Source organism: Solenopsis invicta, chromosome 8 (genome assembly GCF_016802725.1).
Source record: "Solenopsis invicta isolate M01_SB chromosome 8, UNIL_Sinv_3.0, whole genome shotgun sequence".
NCBI lineage: Eukaryota > Metazoa > Arthropoda > Insecta > Hymenoptera > Formicidae > Solenopsis > Solenopsis invicta.
This window is the reverse complement of record NC_052671.1, coordinates 6,763,617-6,782,259: the sequence shown is the minus strand read 5'-3', so window position 1 is coordinate 6,782,259 and position 18,643 is coordinate 6,763,617. Positions and strand designations below refer to the sequence as shown.

Sequence of the window (18,643 nt, the reverse complement as noted above, 5' to 3'; positions counted from 1 at the left end):
ACGCAGGAAAATCGTCGATAGATAATCTAGTCGGGGAAATCTCACGAGGATATAAAATCTTTTTATTGGCATTCGTTACATAAAATTGTCGATTTGAATATATTTTTCTCTCGGTTTTATTACTTGGATTATTTGAGGAAACGCATTAAGTGAACCGTCTTTTTTTGTAATTTATAAAAATCGCAGAAAAATGTGAACTTCATTGAAATATTGCGACACGCGTCTTTTTTTTTACCTCTCGCGCTAAGCCGTGCTTATGAAACAGTTTTGCATAAATTTGAATCGACGATAAATGATGTTACTAGCACAAGAACTCACTGGTATTCCGTCAATTCTCATACTTCATCTTGCCTCGGAGTAATCGTGAGATTTGCAAAATAGCTTGCGGGCAGAGCGAAGGAGAGGTAGTCCGGTTTCCCGCTGACAATTACACGATCATTGAATCCACTAACTGTCGCCTGTGTTAAGCAGGTCGCCAATAAACGCCCACGCGGTTGCAAATACGTGTCGCTGCTTGCCTGTTAGTAGTTTTCTTTCGAGACCTCTTATTCTTATAAAGTAATAATTTGGGAACACTCTTGCGACGTTGTTACGAAGCTCGTATCGGCAATAGCAATTTTAGTAATTCCGAAATGGACGAAGAACTCTTCATAAGGGACATTCATAATCTTCTTCTCTTTACTATTTAAACAGACGAAAGTGTGTCTATGAAATACACTTATTTATTGAAGATTGTGAAAAGGTCGATAGTTAGATCATGAAATATAACGCATAAAAAATATTTTACTTTAGGAAAAAATTTTGAATTAACAGAAGGGAGGGGGAATTAGGAAATTCTAATTATGGGCCATGTAAGGTTAAAAAGATTTTAATTATTCATTATTTTAATTTAATCATTAATTCGTGTAAATTTAAATTTCAAAGAAAAAATATATATTCAATAGACCGAGTGTAAATTTTAGAAAAATGTGAAAAATGTTTATGAAGTCTTAATTTTTGTATGAGTCAGCATAATTAATATATATTAATGTACGTTAATGTACATTTTTAATGTATGTAATTACATTAAACACAATCTACTAAGAATACCATAACTTCAAGAAATGATTAAAAAGTTATTTAGAAAAACTTATTAATAACTTGCAGTTTTTTTTTCTTTAAATAACAATGATAGGAAAGTAATTTTATATTACAATAATTAAAGATTGTAAAAGAATTTTCTTAATTTTATTAATACAGGTATGTCTGTAAAACATTAAATTTTGTAAATTATTTATATTTGACCCGTAATTAGGACTCGATCCATAATTGGGGCCGTCATCTCATATTTTTCTTTCGCTTATACGTTACGTAAAAAATAATTGGATCGATTCACCAAATTAAATAAATTGGACATGGATATACATGTTGCTCGACTGCCAAACTGTCGTGAGAAAAATAAACACACCTCATTAGGAAGCATCAGATTAAACACGAGACCGATTAAGAACGACGCTTGAATATTTCCTCTTTGAACGTTTTTCGTTTTGCGAGATGTTGGCAGTGTACACTGCGAGTTTCGTCGAGAGTTTAATTGTTCCTTAATAATTTCTCGTTAAGAGGTTTCCGACGTCAAACACGGTGGTCCTCGAAACGCAAATGCAAATGAGGCACGTCGTTCTATATTGCGTTCGCCACAGTGGGTCGCATTAATCATATACAGCCGAGGCCCACAAGCTGACTCGGACTTTGTTGGTTCATACGACTCGCTCGGCCTGTCTTTCCATCGCGAGCGATCAACAAAAGCGGGTGACGTGATATGATCGCTCTTATCGAGATTGCGCAAGCAAGACTGATATCTTCTTGACGAAAAATACATTTGCAGGTGTAAGCGTTAAAGAAAAAAGATTAAACAAATCATTATTTAAGGGGAGTAATTGTTAAAAACGTTTTAAATCGATACATAAACGATTATGTTAAATGGTTGATATAATATCTCAATTCGTGTAATGGCATATTGCGTATTACGTTAAATAATACAATTAATTTTTTATACCCGATTCTGGCTTTTATTATCTTGAGAAACTATGTTTTTTTTTTAAAGCTGTTAAAATGATACATACGTGTATAAGTGCGACTGTGTACCTAACGTTTACGAGTTAATATGTCATGATGAACATTTCAGGTTTGCTATCAAGACGGGTTCAGTGGATCGATTAAGGTATTGGATTCTTCACTCCAATCGAAGCTACGGGTAAGTAGACATTAAATGCGTCTTTTCGTATCTTGAAATTGCTGGCACACAGTCGGTTCTCGCATGTACATATATACACCGTCCAATGCCGAGGCCAGGTTGTACTTACGCGTCCCTATTCGGCGCCACTTAAGTGCCGACAAGCTCGTCTGTAACTCGTAACCACTCATCGTCGATCGGCCCTCGCTCTGTTTTCTTCTTGCCCCGTTCGAGTTCTCGATACAGCGGCCGAACATATTGAGAGCAAACGGCTCTTCCGGTAGTCTTATATGGTGCGGAGTTAAATGCGTGAGCGGCAACGGGCTTGGGCATAACTTCACCAAATAGCCTTCTGCCAAGCGTCTCGAACGGTGGAAATCAGGAGAGAAGAAAATGACGCTTTAACGAAGCAATAACGTACGTAAAGAAAGGGTTATGGACTCGTAAGTGACTACTTAGGTCGCTAAATGAAAGCTTCCTCACTTAACCGTTCCGTTCGAGCTTCCGACGATCGTTTGAAATATTATCAAAATCGTCGTGATTTTAATCGACAGAGAAGAAAAAAGTTGCTTAGGGAATCATGCAAGAGCGGCTCGCAGTAAAGTCGATTTAGAAATTTTAATAGAAAGGAGAAGCAGGTACAACCCTAACGGCACGAGATATCGTATGGATATTCTAGAATATTCTAGATATCGTGCGAACATTTGCACAATATCGTGCGTATATTTGTAAAATATCACAATATTCGTTCGATATCTTGTGTTGTTAGGGTAACTTTTGTTGATCAAAAACTTTCTGGATCGGAAAGTCATCTGAAATTTCTGCCGTGACCCGAGCGAGTTTATCAGACACGTTGCTTGAGCAAAGCCATCAGTATTTCGCAAATGTGCCGTTCGAGGCAGACTCGCTATTCGTCTCCGGCTATTACCTTCGTGCCTTTCCTACGAAACAAAGCGCTTCCTTCCCGCCGAGCGGTCGCATAATCGGCGGGTGCTCGAGCGCGAGCTCGTTTCTCCGTGCGCTCGCCACGAACGATTATTCCAAAAAAGCCTCTTCCGATTACGCGCACTTAATAGGCTGGGACTCGCACGGTAATTGCGAGGTTAACTGATTTTTAATGATGGGTCCGTCGATTGCTACCGCGATCTCGCGCGCCTCTTCTTTATGCTCCACCTCCTCCTCTTTTTCTCCTTCCTCGTTTCTCTTGCTATTCATTTCTTTTTTTCTGTTTCTTTATCTCCACGCATTATTATCATCCAATTTCGTTTGCGTAATCCGCTCGTGTGTATCTTTTTGACTAGCACAGCAGTACGTTGTTTACGATCACTTGATGAAACGGATAAAGCTCTATAAAAATTTACGTAATTAATTAAGATATAGGATTGCCAGAATTAAAATTAATTTTCTAATTGTTTAACAAATTATTAATTTTCTGAAGAATATATTTCTTAAGAACTTGATGTGGCGTTATGTTAAATGCGATATTTGTATCTTATATTGGTTCCGAAATGATTCGTGCACTGCCCCCGTGCCCATTTATTATTTTCTTTTACACGTTTTCATTACTGAAATCACAAAGAAGTCGGTAGAAAAAGTAAAACCATTCTGTTACCGCTAAAGTGCCGGCAAAATACCGCTCCATATATCCGTAACGCCCGGCTGCACGTAATGATTCCTTGTTGCGGCCCCGGCAATGAACGCGGCCCGCGTAGCATATACGCATACCGTCTTGCGTAATCGCTTATCGCAACTCCACGAACGCTACTAGTCTGTGAATTACCAAAACGAGTGCGGCTCCACGTTAATCACAGATGTAACATTTATCGTGCGAACCGACCGTGCGAACGAATTCATCGGCAAACCTCGACTTTGCATGAGGCCGTGGCCTTGAAAAAATTCGGATAAACGAGGACCGAGAACCCGCCGCGCGCCCACCGACCAAAACATGACCGCGGAAGTAGAATCGGGACCTTGAATTTCAGTCGATTACCGCGAACCGACCGCCTTGCGAATCCACGTGCCGGCGCTGAAGATGGCCCGTTTGCCTAAACGACAGGGCTGATCGTCCACGGACAATAGTTTCACGCACGAGCGAAATCAAGGTTGCGCAATGCAATCGCCATTAGCGTCTGCGTGCCAAGTATATGTATCGGCTCGTTTAATTGGCGTGGACGTTCCTACTAGGAAGTCGGCCTCGTGACTTGCCCGTAATTTTGGCCGTGAGACATAAGTCACATTGAAGATTACGGAAGATCATAGAAGAGTTAGATAATCGTCGATAAAGTAGCGTCGGCGGCGAGAGTCTAAATCTACATACGCGATTTGCGATTTTTTTTTTTTTTGTTTTGTTTTCTTTTTAGCAATGTGCAAGGGCAATGACGCGAGTTGGAGGAATCGGCGCTCGCTCTGTTTGAAAACAACGTTCAAGAACGGTTCAACAATGTAACGGAAATCGCTCCTAATACGTTAACACCCATGCGCGTTATTACCGCGATGTACCTCATTGGCTTTGGCAACCGTGTCTGCCCTTCGGTCCAATGGTCCATTCAGTGACTCTGGACTCCGAAATCCGGTCGCTGCTGAAACGAGCCATTGTGTCGCCGCGAGACATCCGCGCAGCATCCTCACACAAAAGAAGTCGCTTGTTGCTACCGCGTCGCTACCGTGTGAAGGTAGCAGGGCACAATAATCGTTGCAATGCTGCAGCAGCGGCCGGAGGACGATGGCCCCACCGTAACCATGTAGCGTATGTAAAGCAGAGAGAAAGGATGAAAAATAAAGAGAGCAACGCGTTACCGCGGTACGGCCTCTCGTCTCGCCGCTTCGACGAGACGCCCTCGACGCCGACCAGCTCGTTCCACGCTTTGCGATGCTTTGTCAACTTTGTGACTAATAATAGTACGTCATTAAGCTTTTTCATTCAGGTTGCTCCGTGTCTTTCAAGTGGCTGCTACTTGCGTCTCAGAATGGTAGTATTTTGGAGCAGTACCTTCTTGTAGTATATAGCTTCATGCTTACTTTCTCAACTTTCCTGAACTGTCGTTAAAGTGCTTTGCATACGTAGAGGATGTTGCGCGCGTTGAAGATGTCGAAATCAAATTTTATGAAAATTAATAGATTAAGAGAGTCGGAAAGGTTTTTTGACTCATCTTTCATTAAGCGATCTGTAATTGAGAGAAAGTCGCTGAGAGCGAGTGGGTTCTATTTATTACTGTGAAATGAGAATATTTCAGGCGATGTTACATTGTGCCCGGTAAAGTAACGATAATGGATGCGATTGAAACGTTGAAAGTCTCATTATAGAAACTCGTGACTTGGAAGGTTGAAAACAAAATACAATTCTGTAGACGTTTATCTATGTTTTGCACGAATAGTATCACCGATATCAATAACGTTAAAGAGTTCTTTGCGCAATGTAATTGCGTGTGGAAGCGACATTTGTGGCTGCACGACGAAATGCTAGAGTCGTTATTTTAACGCTCGAGAAGCGAAATGAGGTGGACGCGAGACGATAAAGACGTCGTCGAGCGCATCCCGCGCCCTTCGCACAAAGGCCCTCTGAAACAGGGTTGGAGTCGAGATCCGCAGGATCTCTAAGACTTAAGCCTCTAGTCGCTCCGCATCCTCGCGTGCTCGCACCGGCTCTGTTCTCGACGTGGACGTTAGTCACAGGATTAGAAGGGTGCCAGTTCGCGCGCCTCGAAATTCGTTAACTCGTAGATGTATTCACGAGTCGGGCAGCGCGGGGAGGAAGGAAGAAAAAAAAGGCTAAGGGCAAGCGGGAAGAAAGAGTGATCGCGCGAAGCGTGCACTACCTTTCAGGCGGAGAGGAGGAGGAAGAGGAGCGACTCGCATGCCGCATTCCGACGGATCGAGAGGAAGGCGCGGAGAGAGAAATATTTAGGGCTCGCCCGTATAATTACGACGTAGCGAGATATATTTTATTGCCGAGTACCGTACGAGTTGTTTGGGATCCTCGTTTTTTTGTCGACAATGAATGGATCCAAAATTCGGACTTGAAACTGTTTCTTCATCTCTCTTTATTTGTTAAAGATCAAAAAATATTCTATCCGCCTATAATCCATGTTGAAACGTGATATAAAACTTCATGATTAAATTAATATGTAATTATAGTAACAAAGCAGGAAAATACTGAAATAGAACTTTTTCCTTCTACTGTACTGCTCACCTATCTTGTCTATTGTACCAAATAATCAACATTGTCCCGAATGTATTTGATTTTTATTTTTTTTTATTCAACTTGGTCCAGATGTAAACCGCATAATATACATAGACGCTAAGAACCGCAGTCTCAGATTAATTCGCGATAGGTATGCATACAAGTTGCAGATAGTATCAGAAATGGACTTTTTCCACAGCGGATTAAAAGCTTAAACATCTAGATCTCGTGAAAGAGCTAGGAAACTAGTTTCACCCGTTTTGTCCCTCACGTTTCATCATCCAACCCTCTTTACGTCGAGAGATACACTTCGGTCCACGGTGCTCGGTTTCGACCGCAAAACTCGTCTCCGGCTTTCCTGCGCTAATCGACTTACGTAGTAGGTATAAGTATATCCCGTGAGTGATATCATCGTATTAACCCTAGGTCCGAGTCGGTTGCGCGCATAAATAGAATCGTCTTTGCGCCGCAATGTGATCTCGTGGCAAAGGGGGCTAATGTAGATGCGTGTGTGCGCACGAGAAGAGGGTCAAGATCTCCTCTCCTCTCTCTCATGCGTTAACATTGATACTTTACATGAATCCGATGCTTATTCATCCATATATACGAATAAGGGTGACGGTGTCACCGTGATCCGCTTGTATATTAATATGGAGTGGAATCTAGAGCTGTCCAATATATGCGTAAAACTGATGAGAGAGAGAGAGAGAGAGAGAGAGAGGGGTGGAGGGAAAGAGAGTTGTTGAAATTATTATATACATTTTTCTAAATAGATATTTGCATTATGAATCTTCCAAGACTTCAATGTCAACTATTTGCATAAGTTTCTATTGAAACGGGATTTGACATTCACTTTTAACACGATTTCACTCGGAAACACGATGTAATGCTATACAAACGCGTACGCGTCTTCTCTCTTCCTACGTCGTCCCGGAGATTAACAATCTCCTTATCGCATTCTAAATCTAGCACTCGCGTAATATTTTATCCTTGCGCATCTGCAGCAACCTGCACTGCCGGATGAAGCTCGTCTCGATTATGATCGTGCCACCCGACTGCCTTGGAGTGGCTCTAAAAAAAAAAATATGGCACGTTAGCTTAATCCGCCTTGCCATTTGTACTCGCGATAAGTGCGCTCGTGCGATTCTACTTCGTGTTTAATTAATCGCGACGGCCACGTTCCAAGAACGATGCCGTTGCGCCGGCAGACTTGGATTCACATTTCGACCGGCGAAAGTGTCGCCAAAAAGAAAAAAAAGAAAAAAAAAATCAAAGTTCATCGCGCTAGGAAATGCAAGGGAACTGTGCGATGCGTATAGAAGCTGCTATTACGGAGAAAAAAAAGCGACAATTATCCGTTAGAAAGGCAATAGTCCGTGACGAAAATAGCAACCGCTCGTTAGGCGCTTTCGTTAATACTTCATTAGAATATTTTTCTATTTTACGCACGTAGCCATGCAACATTTTCACCTATTTTACTTCTATCGCGTGCATTCCCGAGGCCAGCCTTTTACATAATCCTCCCACGCGACGGAGTAATTGGCGCGCGGCGCGATAAACGCGTTCCGGTTCGGCGGAATTATCCGGAGAGGAGACGCGTCTAAAGATTACTCCGCCGGGGCTTTGTGCACGTATCGGCCGGTGCGATGGTGATTCATAGATTTCACACGCGCGGCTTTTCTGGCGCCCGACCCACGCCACGACGCGGCGCGGCGCGGCGCGGCGCGGCGCGGCGTATCGCGGTTACAGCGGCTAACGTGTGCTGTGCACCACGCAAAGTAAAATTGCGCGAGGAGGAAATAGTGTAGCAATCGTTCCGCACACCTTGGCGAGCATTACCTTATGCCTACGCGTCCTTCGCAAAATTGCGTATTTACACAGATTCGCACTCGACTCGCGCGCAGCGCCCAGATTCGCTCCCCGTAATCGTGATTATCTCGCGAGAAATTGCGAGATCGATCGATGCCCGTAAAAATTAAGGATGACATTAGCGCAACACACTCGTAATTAAAAGAAGCGAAAGAGCCCTTCGGGAATAACAACGGCGAGTATCTAAATGCATCGATACCGCGTGCAAGCGAATGCAATTTGCACGATTGCTTTAGAGGTAATGCTATTTCGGTCGAGAGAATTAATGACGAAATACACACCGAGACGAAATCGAGTGATTGCAACGCGTTCATTCGAAATGCGATCGATACGCTTCATGGTAAGGTCGAGCGTGACCCGATAGCTACGAGATGTTCGCGTTGGTACGGCGCGCGGCGCGGCGCGACGCGGCGCGGTGCAGCGTTAAAGACGTCGATGTTGAAGCCAAAGTCGACCCCGCGGCGGAGGATCTCAAGACAATGGGCGGCCCGATTGCGCAAGATCTGCTTCCGCTCCCGAGACACAGTGTATTTTCCGTGCGCGAGCCACGGAGTCAATGTCGCAATCCTGGCAAAGGCAGGATGTCGACGAGGCTGCTTAGTGCACGGTTCTCTGCCCATGCCGATCCTGATTCCGTTTGGACATCCTCCCTCGCGTTGCCCTCTCCTCCTCGCGCGCTTCTCTGCCTCCTCCCCGCATCGTCTCTCTTTCCACGTCGTCCCGCTGTCTCGTTCTCGATCGATCCCTACTCCGCGGCAGGTGCCGCGATCGCGATCGCAAGAAAGTTCCGGCGAAGGACATGCTCGATGTAATTGCGATTAGACAAAGCGAAATCCGGCTGCAAGTACAATAGTGCAAGCGGATTAAGCGATATCTTTAAGATGCGCTTGTTATCCTGATTTCCTTCACGATTTAACTAAACTAATTGGAAATATTTCTGCGAATCTTCCTCAATATTTTCCTATATATTATTTTTTTTTTTTAATTTATCATATGATACTTAATTAATCTGTTTAAAGATCGGCTGTCTCATCTCCGGATAAACTTGTTATCTAACGGATGAATGTCTATATCACACATCCATTATATGTCTAGGCATTATGTACAAGCATTTACCCATTAGATAATTAGTCTATCGGAAGGTAGAATAATCTAAATCCATTTCAATTTATTAAATATTTTTTGTTGGAACTTACGTAAGTAAGAGTAATTCAAAGACTTTACGGCGAATAATTCTAACTTCTTTATAACGCAGGGAATTATAATTATTATTACAATGTTAGTAATTCGCTATCGCCGTGCTCGCAGCACATAGGTTTTGTACATGCCTAATTGCAATTTTATCTAGGCATCGCGATTTTCTTTACCAGGACGAATCCGAGCTCTTTCTAAACCTGATCTGCCTGTGTGCCGGAAGTATTGCGCACATGGGGCCAGGAGAGGGGGGTCAAGAGGCTGCGCTTCCGGCGACGGAATCGGCAAGGACGAGCCGGGACCTCGCGCCAGATGCATCCTTCGCTGCACAAGCTCGCGGTTTCTTCTTTTACGTGCTGGGACCGCTGGAAACGGAACTTCGCGGCTCGCAGCGCACGAATACCCCGTGCGACTTGTCGCGACGATGCGCTCTTAACAATATACTTGGGCTGTGTTTTCGTAATGTACGGAAAGGCGGACACGGAGATAGATAGCTCGAGAGCCTAGGAACTCAATTATCCATTCAATTAGTGGAATACGTGATTATCCGTTTTAAATGTCGGCGTTGCGATTTTAACGGTGATAAGAGGCAAAATTTAAACGTGATATGTATTATTAATGATAGAAAAATTAAGTATTTATAATAAACGCGTAAAAAGAAAGAAAAAAAAAAAACAATTGTGCAATCTGACGCACGAGCGAAGAATGCCGCATCTTCGCGATATGCCTCGTAAATTATACACGTGCAATTTATTATGGCTATGCGCGAGACTCGAACAAACGCTGTTTTCTTAAGCTACTCCTTCTGGTTCTTGTACGATCGTACGCGCTGTGTAAGATCGTAGGCGCGATTTACTTTCACCGAACGCATCACGATGACGCCTCCCGAGGGACGTTTACCCCTTTATTTCCGACAGTACGCGCTCGGGCTTCGTGCACTCGTTCGTTCGGGGACCACGTTTTTCGTATTCATGTATGCGGCCACGCCCCGGTAGAGCGGCATGGACCGTGCTTCTTGCCCCATCGTCTGGTCTACTTCATTAGCGCGGACTGAGCGAGTAGGTATACGCGCTTAACGCGACTTTACATACAACAGGAGAGACACTGAAAGCTAGTCGTGCACGATTTTATACCATCATGCCGCCGTCATGTTGGTGCTTTGGCTAAAGAAAAATCATCATCTGCCTTTACGTTGTGAGATTCAATATAACGCAGTAGCGTATTTCGCTACGGAATTTTTATTTCTTTACAATAGTTGCTTACATTGAAAAATAGCGTTTGATCGTAGCTACATATTTAATAAGTATTACGAAATTTAATAATACTTTCTAATATACTTAAATACCTAAGTGAACTTTGATTATATTACCAATGTAAAATATTTATTGGTATCATTTCATTCAACATTTAAGCTATTTTTTCAGTGTAGCAGATTGTAGTATACATTTTTCAATAACTTAAATAAGATGACAAAACGATGAGAAATGTCTTATAAGAAATTAAATTATTTTCCACAAGTACAATATCAGTTTATTTATCAATGTTGGAATCGACAGAGTTTTCGCAAATGATTTTTTTGCTCTACTGCCGACTAATGTTTCATTAATGGGAAGATACTGTACAAAAAGTAGTGCTACTTTTTCTTACACAATTATACAATTTTTGCAGAATCTATGATGTACATCTTTCAATTCTTTTTTTACTGCACTTACGCAAACGTAAACGCACTCGGCAGATGCTCGCATTTAATCGCGGTGAAACGCGATTTTGCAAACGACCTCCGTACTGCCGATGCTTCTAATTTGCTAACTAACCAAGGTATTCGCGCGTACTTAGCGCTGCAATCGTAAAGCTTTCACGGTATGATTTACGCACCGCACCGTGCGCCGTCATCCGCCATAAAAAAAAAAAAAACACTTGATTTTGATTTTTCTCCCTTCGCGTGCGATTCCGCATTATTATTACCTGGTAATAGACATGTAGGCAATTATTCAAGGTACTTGGATGGTATTATGGCATTCGCACAACGACAGTTTTTATTTGAAAAAGTGGAGATTCTTAATGTCCATTAGTTCCAACGGATGCAATTTGACAGAAAGCCAAGCGTGACGATTGCGTCTCTCTGGCAAAAATATTGGTCACCGGTCTCTTACGTCTTTCTACGTGGAAAATATTTCTTTACGAAATTTCACATGATGTATCTAATGACCTTTTCGTAACGAGAACAAACACATATGCGTAACTCAATGTCAAAGAGAAAATATTGATACGATTGCAATAAAATATGAACATTAACTCTTCATTTTATTTTAGGTATGCGCTTGGAATGTTAATCACGCGATTATATTTCGAAAGCTCATCGAAAAAGAATGCTTTAGAATCTTTAGCTCATGTTCTACTTTGAATGCATACTCGGCCATTTGACACGTACCTCGGCCATTTGGTCACGATAGGGGATCGTAGAATAAATGGATCGAGATCGGGGATCGATCTGTATATCCGTACATCCTCTCGCTGGATCGGATATGAGGAGAGAATCGCAGGAGGTCGAAGCGAGACGCGGCATGCCGTGCATACCGTACATCGTGTCGACCCGGAGATTAATGGTGCTTTAATAACGTTAATTGAAGCCCTTAGAAGAATCGATACGACGCCGATCGGACCGGTATCGTTTCGAGATACCGATCGATCTTATGATAAATAGTCAGCGGCACTGCGGGCGACCGTTCCGACGCCTTCTTCGCCCCCTTGCCTTTTCTTTTATTCTTCCTATAAGGATCTCTGCCTTCCTTTTTTCCCTTTTATGTCTTTATCTCGCTCTTGCTCGCCGAGCGTTGTCCTCCTTCTGCCCGGGGTACCATCTGCGAACCATGCTTAATGTGACCAGATATTTTCTAATCTAAAGCGGGACAACTTTATGTTGGGGGAAGGGGTGTGTAGATGTAAAGATAAAATACAAGAAAATAACATTCAATTAATCTTGAAAGGATAATTACTCCTATTCAGTATTCGAACTTGTAATATACATCTGCTTTAATAGGAAAGGTGAAGACTTACGAAGTACATAGAATTCTTCATAAGACAAACAATTAAGCTAGTTCTATCTTTTCTATGTGCGTCCGAGTAACTTTTTCAAATGTGAATCGAAAAACGAAGCAGAATCAACCGATACAGAATCGTAGCAAGCATCATTTACGTGAATTAGGTTTGCTATTACAATTTGGCACAATTTGTAACGTGCTTTTCAACAGAATCTTTTAATTAAAATGCTAAAATCTAGACATTTGACAAAATAGCGGGATAATCACTTCAAAAACCGCCCCGCTGAGCCGTCTGATCAATAGCAATGCTAAGTATTAGTCTCGCTCTACAATAGGTGCAGTAAATGCTTTAGAACCTTAAACCGAAAGAAATTGATCAATCATAGTCGATTATTCTTCTCATTCATGATTAAGGCTTACTATACCTATTGTATAGATCGGGACGCATGACTAGTATTACTAGTGGATAAACAACTTAATTCGAGGACAGTCATGTCTGTTTAGGGTGTAACTTTTTACATCCTAGAATTAGAGAAATGAAGCTCTTGTCACAGCAAATTTTTGTAGTTATTCAAAATTCCTATTTATCATTTATTTGAAAATTCCGAAACCCAATTTCTGTAATAGAAACAAATTATGCCTCATATATTATGCTCCATGTACTGATCTGTTGAAACTTGAAACTAGTTGGGATGTAAAAAAACATTTACTACTACATTTAGACAATTAAGTATGATAAGCGTTTATTATAAATTTAAAATAATAAGTTTAAATAAGATTTGAATTAAAAAGTATTAAAAGCTATTAATATCATTACGTTTATGGAATATAAAAAGTTTATACCATATTTCTACAAATGTTTGTTTTTATTAAAAAATGCTTCATATAATTTTTATATTATATAAATAATAAACAAAATAATAAAAACAAATTATTTTTAATAATTTTGCAAGAGCAATATAAACAACATTATATGATAATAACACAATCTTATTTTAAATTGCTAAAATGAATATTATACAATATTCTGTTCGTTTTCTAGTAAATATTCTTTAGTATTTTTTACAAACCTATAAATATATAACTCCGATTCAAAGCATTTTATTAATTGATTTTTTTATTTTTTAGAAATATAATAAGCTGGTTAATGCGCTTCTTCAATATTTGCTTATTATTTTTTTGGTTTCTTACTTTTTTCATAAAATATTAATTAAATCTATATACATAATGAATTTAGATATTAATAAATAATAGAGCAATAGATAATATGCAGTAGTTAATAATGACTTTTAACAGGGATCTAAAAATTATCCCAATTGAACATTTACACAGAAAAAAGTAACTATTTCTGGGTTAAACAAATAACTTTGTTAAATGCCGAAATATAGCGTTTTTAAAAGTTTATATGCGTAATACATTTTTTGCAAGAGAGTAATTTATCTTCTTCATTCTCTTTTTTAAAAAGTGTTCTAGGTTTCGAATGAGACGACTCTTTTTAAATGATAAAAAGATGATGGTGATTAATTTTTTTCCCAAAAAGAGGCAAAGAAGGCAAAACAGGTAATTCTTTTTTTTTTATGGAAAATCTTTTTCAGTAGTCCTATAACAACTTCTCCGATTTAAATGTTACTTTGTTGATTTTGCTAACACAAATCGCAATAATTAGAGAACCTAAAATAGAAACGGGGATCTCCAAAAATGTTTATAACAAGTTTTTATTACGAGATTGCGATCTAAATGACAGTGGCAGGTTTGCGAGACATTGGGGAAGGTGGATGCTTATTTAAAATAATAGAATTAGATGGTAGCATAGATTTCGATTGGCCAAGTGAAGTCGGCGCGAGCGACCATGACCCGGGGATAATAAAACGAGCAACAATAGACAATAGCGGTCCCATGCTCTACATACGCAAAGCGCGGTAGGCACGCGCGAGCGGCGAGGCGTAGGTAAGCGTAAGCAAACGCACACACGAACGGCCGCGTAGCGCGCGCACGAGTGCGTCCGCGCTCGAGCGCGTACATACTTACGTACGTACATGCGTGGCCGCGTGCGTGCGCGAGTGCGTGTGGCGCTCACGCGACGCTCTCCGTCTCGCTCGCACGCCCGACAATTCACTCTCGCCGGCCGGCAAAAGTGTTGTCGCTAATTGTCGTGGCGCAACCGCGCATTGTCCGCGGATTAATCGTCATGAGAAACGTCAGAGCGTGCACTGCCATTGTTGCACGACAGCAGCCGCTCGGGCGAGCGACCCGGTCGCGCGAGCCTCGTTGCAAGTGTTACGCGGCCTTTTACAATAATTCGGGACGCGCGAAAGTAACAGCGCGAGCGCATTAGACGGTTAGGATGGACGGATAGGCGGGTAGGTGTCAAATAGGTAGGTGGACGAACGGATGAATAGATAACTTTGCACGCGCGTGCACGCACGCGTGGGCAGGCTCTCCTCCCAACCAACGTGTCTTCGTCCCTCCTTGTCGTTTCGTACGAGCGCGGACGCACGCACGTGCGCCGTCTAGAAATCAATTCTTACTGGAGCACGATTAGGGAAACTACTCACTCGCCTGGCGGCGATCCGCTCGCTTCCGGTGATGAAAGGAGTTAGCGCGCGCGGCCGTCTCGCGTACGTAATCGGCGTGGGAGATGGACGGTATACGCGATGACTCAACCGGATCATTTTTATGAAAGATATACGTCGCTTGATTGCAGGACAAACATAATTATCTGTCGAATCGTTCGGATGTGTTATAGGCGATTCTATCGCGGCGTCGGCCGTGGCCGCGGCCGCGCGCAGTCATCGATTTTCGTACGCTCGATCTCGAAAGAGGTGCCGGGCCTCGTGCCACCCACGCGAGATGCTTTTCACGCCTCTGACGCGACTAGTTTCCTTTGGCGGGGCGCCGTGTCCCGGCTGTTGGCCCTTCGGATATCTCCAACATGACAGATAACACAATGGCTCTAATACGCCGCGCCGTGAAAAGGGTAAAGAGGTGCCCACGACGATGGCGCCGATGAATGGTGACTACGAGCGATACAGAGACCCTCTCCCTATCTTATCGGATCTCCTCTGCGCGAGTTGCGGCACAGCCCAGGCAATGCCCGGACAGTGGTTCCCATTGTTCCACGCACTCCCCCGCCGCATCGCCCCGCATCTTATGGCAATCCTCCTCTCTCTTTCTCTCTCTCCCTTTGCCGACCTACGTCCGACTTCGATCAGTCGGATCTGAATCGCTCGATTGCGCTAGATAGAGGTACGCCGCGCGCCGCGCCGAGCCGGTGTGGGCGATCGCTTATAGATCGCTATTAGATTACCGTGCGAGAGATCAGTTACCTTTTTTTTTTACCTTGCGAAGAATTTCAGGCATTCTGTGAAGAAACTTGGATCTCTGAAACGTTTAATTGAAGACTAAGATGAGGAGTAATATGATATTACCCGAGGGAAATAGCTAGGCAGGTTGTTAAATTACACCTTATCCGTGATTTTGATCGAGGATCAGTGGTATTCTACTATGTTCTATCATGCTAATGGATCGATCATATTGCAATAAACGATGCGGCCCACGTTCGTCGAAAAGTCGAGCACTGCCACGCGGCGTAAAGAGAGAGATAAGAAGAAAAAAAAATCCGGTCACCGACACCCACGCTCCTTTAACCCGAGAATCATCATTTGAGATTTTTTACATCCTAGCATTGGAAAAATAAAGCTCGCATCATGCAGCAAATTTTTTTACGATCCAAAATTTTTTATGGTCCGCAATCCATGTCTACCTTTCATTCGAGAATTCCGAGACCCAAATTTGCACGATAGAAACAAGTTATAAATTCATGATACTGATCTATTGAAACTAGCTAGGATAACAGAAATCAGTGATTGTTACAAAGTCAATTAAATATTTAGAGTTTATCTTATAAATTCGAAATAAGTATATGGGTTTTTAAATGAGATTTGAGTTAAAAAGTATTGAAAGAAATTGATACCTTTATATGTATACAATATAAAAAATTTATTTTATTTTTATTAAGGTTTATGTTTATTGAAAAATATTTCGTATAATTTTTATATTTATAAAATATAATAAAAATGATAAGAGCAAATCATTTTTAATAATTTTGCAAGGAAACAACATAAATAATAATTTTATATAACAGCGACTTAGCGCTATTTTAAATTGCTATAAAATAGGTATATATTAAATAAGATAATAAAATTATTATTATATTTATAAAAAATATTTTTTGTTTTTTTCTGTTTTTGATCTTGAAATGTACAATCTCAACAAAAACCTGCAATAAGCAGTTTATTAATTAATCTTTTCATTTAGAAATACTGTCATAATAAGTTGTTTAATGTGCATTCTCCGTTTGTTAGATATATATATATTTTTCTTTTTTTTTTCAGAAAGTATTAATTAAATCTGTACACATGTTTTTAAATATTAATAAATTATAGAACAATAATATTATAATATAATATATTAATAATAATAACTAGGGTAAAAATTACCCAAGTTGATTGTGTTTACGTAAAAGAAATGGGGTGACTTCTCGGGTTAAAGCCTACAGGCAGGCTTCTTATAAAGTTTCATTGATTTTCTGTCGAGCGTGGATCTTGACGTTTTAATTAAAATGTACTTTCTATGAATATCAGAGATTCACACTCGTTATTCGTGTTCGCAACGAAAAAGAGAGAAAGAGAGAGATCTTCCCGCTACCGCTCCCGCTCGCTAGCGGTATCTCCGGCCGGTACCGAAAGCGAGCGCAACGCCTTCGACCGCTCGAACGCATATAATGTAACGCCTCCTCATTCGTGCATCATCGGTGCTGAATGACTTAATAAAAGAATCTCGATTACGCCAGACGAGATTCCATCCGCCGCGGGCGAACAAAGGGGCGACGGACGGGCCTCCCACCGGCCGGCGGCCGCGTTCGTTCAGCCAGGCCCCCGGCGTACTCGAGAAAAGGCCTTTCCTGGACGGCTAATGCCACGGATTTATGTGGGTTAGGGCGTCGACTCTCCGCGTGCGCGCGAGCATGCAAGAAAATCGCACTCGCTCGCTCGCGGCTTCAGGTGACTCATACGCATCTACCCACCTAATCCGGTGTTCGCCGCGCCGCTCTCGCCCGTCGCTCGATTGCCAGGTCCGTTTGGACGGAAGAGCGAGCGAACGGGCACGGTGTGTGCGAGATGGTAACACGAGGAAGAAGAGACCTGTGTACACAATGAACGGGCGAGAGCGACAAGTTGGAGTCGGACGCGAAACACAATGCGGGCGTGGGTCCTTGCGTCAGGCGCGACGCGACGGCCAACGAGGCGAATCCGGCGATCCTTCTTCTCCGCGCGCCTTGTGTAGGTACACTCTTTCCTCTCTTCTCCTCTCCTCTCTCTCTCTCTCTCTCTCTCTCTCCTCACATCGCCGATTTCACTCTCGACGAGCTCCTCCACCACCTCCGGTGAGCGATGCGCTCTGTCTTGTGAGATCTACACTTTTCCTTTCGTCCGGACGTGTCGTAGCGGCGGCGAACGGGGATACCGACTTGTGCAAGTGTTTTGACCTACCTGTGCCCCGCGGAGACGCGCATCGCGCCCTCGTTACCTCGCGCGCGGAAAGCTCTTAGGGGGAACCTTGAAACCGTTTTGCAGCCATCGAGATTGAGAGACCTGCCGCTCGCTCTCTCGTTGCTCGTCAGAGCGAGGCGAAAATGCGCGCCATTCTTCGAGAAGCGGCGCGGCGGCGGCGGGGTCATCGCGCCGCCGGTTACATTCGTTGCACTTATCGAGGAGAATTAAGGTCTCGACGAACGCCACGGGATTCCTGTCGCTTAACGGTGTCACGAGTGAAAATTCTTCATTAATTATTTTTCAAAATTCCACTTGCGTAAATTTAATTGCAATTAAAAGCTAATAGCGACATGCGTACAGTTTTAAATATAATTGTGTTATATAATGTGACGATGAAAAAGGGATAATCGATAGACAAACAATCGATTGTTACCAGGTTGTGTTCTCGAACGTTTCTACGCTGAAGCTTATTTACCGGTGTCACCTTAATCGCCCTTATCGTATTCAGCCCCTCGGCTGTGCTGCACGCCGATCGTCGAGTTTTACAACGTGTACATTCAAGAATGCAAGTATGTACGTACACGCCGTGTGC

General features: G+C 42.4%; 1 protein-coding gene across 3 annotated transcripts in view; it reads left to right on the top strand.

Moving 5' to 3' along the window:
- The window catches only part of LOC105196935, a 139,530-nt gene that overhangs the window by 35,134 nt on the left and 85,753 nt on the right, over nucleotides 1-18,643 (top strand). For all 3 annotated transcript variants that reach the window (XR_005575492.1, XR_850789.3, XM_039453230.1), the window contains one exon: nucleotides 2,165-2,233. Coding sequence is in view for 1 of the 3 variants with exons in the window: in XM_039453230.1 (XP_039309164.1) it covers nucleotides 2,165-2,233 (69 nt within the window). In the remaining 2 variants the exon portion in view is untranslated. The remainder of the gene's footprint in view (nucleotides 1-2,164; nucleotides 2,234-18,643) is intronic.